This window comes from Juglans microcarpa x Juglans regia, chromosome 6D (assembly GCF_004785595.1).
Source record: "Juglans microcarpa x Juglans regia isolate MS1-56 chromosome 6D, Jm3101_v1.0, whole genome shotgun sequence".
Taxonomy (NCBI): Eukaryota; Viridiplantae; Streptophyta; class Magnoliopsida; order Fagales; family Juglandaceae; genus Juglans; species Juglans microcarpa x Juglans regia.
This window is the reverse complement of record NC_054604.1, coordinates 8,232,367-8,242,306: the sequence shown is the minus strand read 5'-3', so window position 1 is coordinate 8,242,306 and position 9,940 is coordinate 8,232,367. Positions and strand designations below refer to the sequence as shown.

The following is a 9,940-nucleotide window of genomic DNA, read 5'->3' as shown; positions in this document are numbered from 1 at the left end:
AAAACAAACGAGGCGAATTCTCTTTTGGTTTTTATAAAATATTTTTGGTTTTTCTCATTAAAATCTAGATAATTTTTTTTTTTTTTTGGAGAGAAATATAATTTTTTTAGATTCAAAAAATTTTCATTTGAAGTTGGAAAAATTTTGTGAAACATTTTGGAATATTTTTAGTAGCCAAACATGTAAAAAACAAGTCAACGCACTCAACTTGACATATTTTACCCAAAAACAAGTTTTTACATTATATTTTATGAGTCCCTCAAATATTTTTATAGGAAAATATAAGTGCATGAAAGGATTACCAAACCAATTTATTTTATTATTATTTTTTTTTTGTTTGCTTGAAATAAAGTGGGTGTTACAATTAAAACTCGGATCTCACCCTTCAAATATCTGGTCAATATCATTTGAACCAAAACCAATAGCACAACGTCTTCTAAAAAAAAGAAAAAAAAATCATGTGTCAGAAAAATAAATTATTTCTCATATTTCACAAAAAAAATTATTCTTATTAGTCATTATTCACCACCCGACATCTCACACTCCACATCTTATGAAAAAGACCCTTACACCCTATGAAAAATACCCACACTATGAAAAAAAAAATTCCACATCGTATATAAGGTGTGTGATCTGAACAGTTATTGTTTTGTAGCAAAACTCATTTCACAAGTCCTACCATGTTTTACCCTTTCCTACTCCTTGCAAGTCACACGCATCATCTTAGAGGCATGTGATGCCTCATCGATCTCACCATACCGGTTAGAGTTGTGCAAAAATACAAAAATTTGATTTTGAACTCCGTTCTACTTTCCACCATTAGGGTTGAAATTGTTGTTGTTGTTATTGTTGTTGTTTTTTTTTTTATTTTTTATTTTTTATTTTATTTCAGAATCGGATTTGTGGCTTGATCGACTCGAATTCCGACTCTAGTATACATAAGTTATAAAAGTATGTAGTATTATATATGAATTATATATACTCATATAAAAAGTCTATAATTTATATAGTTAAATTCAATATTATACTGGTATATATTAATTACTGTAAAACAATATACTTATTTATTATATTATAATACAAATAGACTAATAGTCTAGTATATAAAAAAATCATAATATTACTATTATGTATAGTCAAATATAGAAATAATATACTTGACTAGCTAATAGTGCGCAATATGTAATGGTCTAATATAATACAATGGAATAAGAAAAATGGGATAATAGGCTAGTATAATAAGTTAATAACATGTAATACTATAACATAATAACATGTAATTAGACACTAGTGAATATGGCGTCCACCGGAGTGGAGCGTAGCCTGCACGCGCGGGATGAAGTCCCGAAGCGCGTAGGTGCGTGGCCATCATGCACCACCGAGGAGTCCTCTGCCGACGCCACGCTTGGCTTCTCTGGACTCCTGACTCCGGGGCTTTCAAGATTGACTGTCGGCTTTCCTCCCCAAGTGACCAGTGCTCTGCACGCCTCTGCCGACAAATCGTGCACTGTTTATCCGCTTTTGATTTTCTTTTTGTTGTTGTTCTGTTCCAATATTTTCGTTGCTGTATATTTTTTTCCTTTTTGTTGTTTTATTGACTCGAGTGAGGTGTTGATCCTTTAGATTGGACGTAATCTGGGGCAAGAGCTCTTCGAGAGTGGTGAGTGATGCTACGACTGGTGACCGTACGGCCATTGTTCGCGTGTAGGTGCTGCCTGCGCAGTGGAGGCTGCTTTTGTCTGTGCATGAGCTGGGTGCTCGTGCCGTCAGGGTTTGAGATGCTGATGTTTGCGATAGGCGTGACATCTGGGGTCACACCAGTGCTTGTGGTTCTGTAGTTAGTAGTTGTTAATGTGTGTTATTTATAGTTTTTTGTTATTTTAGTTATTAATACAATAGAAATAAGCTATTGGATTTAGTGTCCATAGCAGTGTCTCCTATTCTTCCTTCTAGGAAGGAGAGAATGGGCCTTTAAGTTCTGTTTTATAGAGCGCTTTCTCTATTATGAGATAGTTTGTTAAGAAGTTAAGACAATGTCCGTCATAAAAAAATTTATGTATGAGGAAGCCCTAGTGCTGATGCGTAGTTTGACTTATAGTCTAGATTTTTTTATGTATTGATAAGTCACAATTGTAACTTCGGTTCATTAATGAAATGAGTTTGTTTCCATAAAAAAAAAAAAGAAGACACTAGCGAATTAGTAATTGTTAATAATCAATACTAATAATTAAATTTGATTTTAAAAAAGTTTTTTTCTATTCTCAAGTCGGTGTGTAGAGCTAATCATCCACATCATTTTATGGTAAGATTTGATTTGTAAGATTCAAATTTTAAAATTTATCTTCCAAATTAAATTATGCCACTTATGCAATGTATGGTGTAGAAATCTTAGAATAACAGTACTCTTAAAAAAAATTATAAAATCCACAAATAAAAAAAAACTTAGGGTTAAAATAAAAGTAAAAATTAAATTTAGGAAAACAAAGATTCGGTTTAGGGTTTAGACTAAAAAAAAAAAAAAAAAGCAAAGAAAGAGAGAGAGAAAGAAAGAAAGACCCAAAATAGAGTTTAAGAAAAAAAATAAAAAAAAAGGTTTAGAGCAAAAATGAAGGCAGTAGCCCAGCAAAAAGCACAACCCAGCCCAAATTCAAACTTCGTACAACTCTAGTCGTAAAATCTATAATAAATAGGTAAATTTGCAAACTCTGACACGAACAAACTGTTTCAACTCTAGTGGAAAATTCCTTTACATTCGACCTTGGGTTCTCTTGCTCGAAACCCCGTGCTGACAGTTTTTTCCCCCTTTTTGGGCATTTCTCCTCCCTCGTCGTCTTCAACCTCAAAACCATGGAGCAAGACGAATCATCTTCAGCTCCGAGGAAGGTAGCAATGTTCTCTTTCATAATTTCATTTCCTCTCCTGATTGATTCTATATCAGAATTCTAATTGGAATTTGAGTCCTGAATTCTTGGCAATACAGTCTGATAAAATCTGATTTGTCTCTGTGCAGTTAAAGTTTGCGCCCAAAGCCCCACCTCGCAGAAAGCCCAAACCCACACCACCCAAAACGTAACAATTCCCCTACATTTGAGTGTTATACATGGTTATAGATGATGATACTACTCTCTCTAGAAAAAACTGGAAATTTTGTTTTGACTTAATTTATCCTATATTTTAATGCAGTGAAGTGGGTGACGACGAAGAAGAAGAAGCCGAGCATGCCCAGTCTCTACTTCGTCGCTTCAATGTGCGTCTTTCTTTCCAACTTAAAAGCATACGGCTTGTTTGTTTTTAATCGCAGTTAATTATTATTTTTTTTTTGTAATGGGGACGAGACTCTAGAAAGTTATGTATTGCTCATTCATTTTGCCCCGAAACTTTTTGTTTCGTTTCGTTTAGTTTCTAATGCATTTAAGGCCTCGTTTAATTATGTGGATGATATGAGATAAGATGAGATGAGATATTATGTTGAAAGTTAAATAAAATATTGTTAAAAGTTAAATAAAATATTTTTATAATATAATTTTTTATTTTTTTTTTGTTTTGAAATTTAAAAAAGTTTAAATTGTTTATTATATTTTATGTGTAAGTTTGAAAAAGTTATAATGATTATATGAGATTAGATGAGATAGTTTGGTTTTGTGTAACCAAACCCGCCCTTAGAAGGATCAAATATTCATTTTTGTCAGTCAAAAAATTAGGAGGACAAGCTATTTAGGAAAAAATATTTAAAAAAAAAAAATTATTTCCTATAATTTTTTTTTTTCAAAGCTATTTAGGGGGACAAGCTATTTGTCTAGCCCATCTGCTTGTGGCCGTGGTATGGTTGGGCAATATTGATAACTTTTTATTTGGTTAGTTTTGTCAAATGCCTGAAATAATCCCATACACAGAGCCTCGAAGCTGCACTATTTCATGTTATCTTTGTTCTTAGGCTACGGGAATGAGGGAATTTGAACACCAGTTCTCACCCTTGAGACACTGGGAGCAGTGCCACTTGAACCAAAGGTCACTGGTCATACTCCCATTTGTAAAGTGTTGGCTCAGCCCTGAAACCCATTGTTACCATTAGCTTAGAGGTCTTGTGTCAAGGCTCGAGGCTCAAAAGAAGGACTGCTTTTCATTTGTTCCTGCATTTTCGTTTAAATGATGGGTTTGAACTTTGACCCCAAAAGGTAAAAACTAAAGAAATGAATTAATAAATTAATGTGCTAAGGAAAAAAAAGAATTAATAATGTATTGTTTCTCAGCACCATCATCTGTGAAAGAACAGGAATTGACTCTTACTCTTCTTTTTATTTTTTTCCTTTTTGCTTCCTTCCTTTTCCATGGCGGAAAACCCATCTAGCAACGATGTAATCTTGGTTGGCTATGATTATGAGCTTCTTTCAAGTAGACATTCTATTGGGTCATTTCAATGAGATACTACCTGAGATCAGAATTGGCTCACTTTTTTACAGGAGAACCTTGCGAGACGGGGACCTAAAGACGAAAAGAAATGTAATTTCTCTTATTCTCCACTATTATTACTTTCTCAATATATTGCCACATTCTTTAAGTTCTTAATGAGGTTGGTGATTTTTACTACTGGTGTTAGTATTTTCACATTGAGTTATGAAAGGCTCTCATCCTCATGGTACAACTCATCAGGATTAGGGAATCATGCACTAATTATGTGACAGATAGAGTGCCTTTTAGACTATTATGATTTGAATGTTTTTTTTTTTTTTTGTATTTGGAAAAAGTTCTAGAGAGTCAGGCATATGCCCTAGTACGTGGTAGTGGTAGGAAGGAAATGGGCATTCAAAATATAAGAATTTCTACTCTTATGCAAGATGTTGAAATCTACTTGGCAAGATTGCATGTTCTGTATTTTATTAGATCAGTTACACCTTCTCATTTACCTATCCATTTCCCTACTTTACATTAGAGATTATCAAGCATCTGCTTACCCATCTTCTTAAGAATCCATTTTGGTAGTAACCATTTAGAGACGGAAATGTGTTGTTTGTAAAAAGACCCCAACATTCAGTGGCTGATATAAAGATGGCGCAACAAAATTGCTGTGACTTGAATTTCTCAGTTTTTAGAAGCATCTTTAAGAACGAATAAGCTCACTGGTTTATCACATGGAAATTGATTTTTTTTCCCTTGCCTAAGAGGTAAAACATGAATTAAAGCCCATTTCTTTTAGGTTTTCGTTGTCTTATACCCATTGTTCAAAGGAGGGACCTCATACATCTTAACTTGAGAGCCAAATAACAAGATGACATTTCAGGAAAAAAAATTGCTTCAGGAAGTATGTAAATGAAATCGAATGAATGTTGTTTCTAAATTGCACCTTTAGGATTTGATAGACTAGTATGGATTCCAATATACATGTTCCTTAAGTGATCAATGGCTTCTCCCCAAGAGGATACTTATATATTTTGAAAATTCTGGGGTCCAGAGAAAGTTAATATCAAGGATTTGAGGAGGGTGGCTAGGCAGAAGTTACAAAACAAAACAAAATATATAAATTACACCTTTACAGAGTGGACTTGGAAGTAAATTACACGTTAACAGTTAGTTTGAACCATTCCACTTAATGGAAGTAAATGGCGTGCATTTGATGGGGCTGAACTAGCTGGGAAAATTCTGTATGGATATGAGGAAATGTGAATCATCATCATTCACTATTGTATATCCAGTTTTCATCCCATGTTTGGTTGCAAACCTGCAGCTTCTGTTCAGGTTGCATTTGGTCCTGGAGTTACGCCATCAGCTCTGATAAGGAAATTTGGTGTTTCCAAGGATGGTATTGGTGGTAAAAGCAGTGGCTCCTGCCCCAAAAGTTCCGATTATGGGAAAGCTCTCTTATCTTCACCTTCAGCTGCCAATGAAGATGGAAGGGATGTATGTTCTGCAGATCCTACCAGTACAGTGCAGATTGTCAAGAAAGAATATAGAGAACCCTGGGTAAGAAATTGCTGCTGTGCACATCTCTCTCTCTCTCTCTCTCTCTCATACTGGCGTCTGATTCACTGATGCTGCAGGATTACCATAACACTTACTATCCTACTACTATTCCATTGAGGAGGCCTTACGCTGGAGACCCAGGTATGCTTTCAGATGCTTCTACAAATAATGACTCCAATTTCAGAAGGACATCGAGTATTTGTAGTTGTGACAAAGGATAGGTTGTCTTTGTCACTTAGGGGTGACCTTAGATACTTGTCAGGGAATGGAACCCTTGCACTTTTTCGACAAATGAAAAGTGCCTTTTCCTGCTAAACATGCTTAGTTCTCATTTGCACCTAGAAGCATGCAACTTAACTTACAGAAGACCCTGCATTCAGTGGGACTGATATTGATGCCTACTTCACATTGGCATTCTTCGCTCCTTAGCATATTGTTAAAGTAGGGAGAAGGATGCAAAACTGAAACTCTTGCTGCCACCAGAAGGCTAAAAGCCACCAATGTGAGTAAGTTAGGAATCTTGGCATTAAAAAACTACTATATCGAAATAATTCTAATCTCTGCATCTCCACGTTCAGTTTAATTGATAGGAAGACTTAACTCCGATTAAAATGCCCTGAAAACATTATAGACAGATAAAAGCTACATTCATAAGTCCCTAGATCAGTAGTCAAAATATATAAAGACTAATGCACATACTTATCTCCACTTAAGAATTCCAAAAACATCACAAAGACTGTTATTATATATTAGCGTCACTATTAGGCTCTCTGTGAAAATAATGAAAAATATCTCACAGCCCAGAAATTTTGGCATCTGAAATGATAGAGATGCCATTACTCACTGAACTACATTTCCTGGAAGTTTAATCAAACAGGCTGCATTAGATGTACATACCTATTATGCCAAAGGTGAATATTCCTCTTGTGTCAAAGGATTTTGTTCACGAGGCAAATGGCACTATGCCAGCCATTATGTCAAGTTTCATCAATAATGTTTAGCATGATTTTTTCAGTGATTCCCATCAGAATTTTACTGAAGTCCATAACGTTAAATGACATTTGCACCTTTTGTTTTAAGAACTCCTCGATGAGGCAGAATTTGGGGAGGCTGCTGCAAATTCGGAGTATGATGAAAATACCATAAGTCCTGCTTCAGACCTTGGGCTGATGGTAATCAGATTAAAAAATTGTTAAAGATAAAGTTGAACATTTAGTAGAGCAACATATTAGCCATAGCTATTGACAACAAACTGGTGATTGGTGATAGGCGGAAAATGAGGAAGAAAAGATGTTTTTCTTTAAGCTTCCAGCTAGTCTGCCCTTACTCAAGCGATCAACTAGTAGAAAGGGCAAAGAGAAAGTTGAAACGGATTCGTCATTGGATAGCGGAGGTGTTTCAAAGAAGGGCTGCAGTTTGGAAGAGTTGCCTGGTGGATATTTGGGCAAAATGCTGGTATACAAGAGTGGAGCAATCAAGTTGAAGCTGGGAAACACCCTGTATGATGTGAGTCAAATCAGTGCTTTCTCCAAGCTAAACACAAGCACCCGTTAAGTGTGCATGCACACACCGTCACTCTCTTGTTTACGTTACCTGCAGCAAGAAATTAGCTAAGTCAGATTTCTTTTGCATAAGAACTCCAGTAATTTCTGTCGTCGCGAATCACTTGATATATCATGTATTGTTTACTATTTCTCTGTTAAAAAATGCAGGTTACACCTGGTTCAGATTGCGTATTTGCTCAAGATGTTGCTGCAATCAACCTTGCAGAAAAACAATGTTGTGTTCTTGGAGAGCTTGGCAAACGAGCTGTTGTTACTCTTGATGTTGATTCCTTGTTGGATGGTGTGATCAACTTGGGCTAAATGCCTGAAGCACAAGTTCTGGCTTTATGGCGGGAGAACCTTCAACGTTAGTAACCTAGTATTGGCGCACATATGTAGAGAGAGATAGGAGTAAATTTGTAACTATAATTGCTGACAAGGTAGCTTGTAAAACTACTTTTGCTGACCTCTCAATGGCTTCTCTATTTTGCAATTTTTTTTGTGAAATAGAGAACAATATGTAAAATCAATGTAAAATACAAGTCACCTAGTAGGGAAAACCACCTATCATGTCATCAAATTATAGGTCAACCTTTGTTTTTTTAGTATATTGGCACAGGGTGTCCGAGAACAAGTCCCGACTAATCTCGGGTGTCATCAAATTATAGGTCAATTATTTGCATAAAAAACAACCACAATACTGATAATTACCATTGACACCAATATTACATTCAAGATCACAAAAAAAGCCGAGACCTTTTATGAACATAAACAAGTTACAACCACAGTTAGTAGGACTCCCTGAGCTCCTGGACCACCTCATTATTCAGAGCAGCATTCCAAACTGCTTTGTCTGATGATAATGGTATGACCATTCTCTATACAAAAAGTACCCCTATTAGAAACATATATCACCTTGATAGAGAAAAGAAATATTCCTGCATGACTTTACTATAGGTAAATTTAGAGAAAAAATATGAAGAAAACACACACTCTGTATATCATCAGAGCAAGATTACAAGCACTACCAATTATGTGTTAAGTCGCCAATTCACAAGCATGCATGCAAATTGCAATCGCTATTCTTGTACCAATCCTTATTTTCAATGATACAAGTTCAATATACAAAAATAAATGGTAGAAGGATATCATTCAAAGACAAAAGTTTTCCCCCTTCATAAAGTCTCAAAATTTTTTTTTTTTTTTGAATTAGGGAGAGGGGTTTCGATCTCTAAACTTCCATTTTGGAGGCTGGATGTTATGTTAATTAGGCCACAAGTCTTTGGCCATAAAGTAATTTTCATTGGTCTTCGATATTCTCCAAAGCTACAATATTCCCTATCAAAAGAACATAATTTTTTGGAAAAATTCATTTTAATTGCATCCAAACAGATTACATGGAAACCTTGCTTTGGTGTACAAGGACATAGTATAAAAGGCACCTGAATCGATGGCTCGGTCTGCAATAAATGAAGAGCATCATAAACCCGGCCGGTTCCATGCAGTTGGAACCATTGATCTAGCATTCCTGAAAGAGAAATGCAAAGACGGTTCCATCCAGATCATGCAGGTGAAACGTCTTCCAGATGATGAAAGAATTTTCATACTAAAACCACCGTTCAATTAAACTTTTTCGTTCATGGAGAACATCTCATTCTTCCCGGCCACAGAGTACTGAAGCGCAGTACCACGGATCACCCAAGTAGCCATGGAGCCTCTATACACCTAAAAATAATCGCATCACTTGCAGTAGCTTGGGTAAAGATGAACAGCTAGGCTATGAACACGGGGAAGATGAGAAGAGTGAGCACTAACACATGATCAACGTCTAACACTTTGCCTTCTTATCAATGTTGATTTCTCTTGCAGAAAGCTAGCTTCATGACCACCTTGATCCCCCCATTTAGGGACCTTCTCTCTAAGCAGTATGCAGTTAGCTGCCTGAGTAGGCCTTTCAAAACATGATTGCAAGCAACCATGCGAGTCTTTCAAGTTGGGATTCGTTGACAAGATCATAGCATTCACTGTGTAAGCCATGTGACTATTCACGCAGATATCCAACCGATGACTCCCACGCAAGGTTGTTCATATGCCAACAAGGCAACACAATCCTAGAGAGAGAGAGAGAGAAGGCTCAAAATTACTAAAAATAAGGATCATTACCGTTCATGTTCAACGCCAAAAGATGCTTTTCGAAGTAGCTTTACTCATTATCTCCGCACACCATATTTATTTATTTATATTTTATTCTTTTTAAATTAATTGATTTATTCTACTCATTATTTATAATACTATACATTTAGTAAAAATAAAAAAATAAAAAAAATAAAAAATTATGTGTAGCGTGTGGATAATGAGTATATGCAACAATCTTGAATTTTTCCTAATTAACCAGACTAATTAGCAAGCTAGAAAGACCATTGGTAACTGTTCTACTT

At 35.6% G+C, this 9,940-nt stretch overlaps 1 protein-coding gene and 1 long non-coding RNA gene across 2 annotated transcripts; one reads left to right on the top strand and one right to left on the bottom strand.

The window, feature by feature from the left end:
* The first annotated feature begins 2,724 nt into the window (after positions 1-2,724).
* On the top strand, positions 2,725-8,065 carry LOC121234238. The gene is made up of 9 exons (XM_041130112.1): positions 2,725-2,883; positions 3,011-3,069; positions 3,184-3,247; positions 4,461-4,500; positions 5,723-5,958; positions 6,036-6,099; positions 7,039-7,130; positions 7,228-7,464; positions 7,671-8,065. The coding sequence occupies exons 1-9, from the start codon at positions 2,848-2,850 to the stop codon at positions 7,821-7,823; spliced, it is 981 nt and encodes a 326-aa protein (XP_040986046.1). The 5' UTR covers positions 2,725-2,847; the 3' UTR covers positions 7,824-8,065.
* Positions 7,847-9,610, bottom strand: LOC121234260. The gene is made up of 2 exons (XR_005934351.1): positions 8,945-9,610; positions 7,847-8,840 (listed from the first exon to the last, which is right to left on the bottom strand). It is a non-coding gene; the product is annotated as an uncharacterized LOC121234260 (long non-coding RNA).
* Between the last annotated feature and the right edge of the window lie 330 nt (positions 9,611-9,940).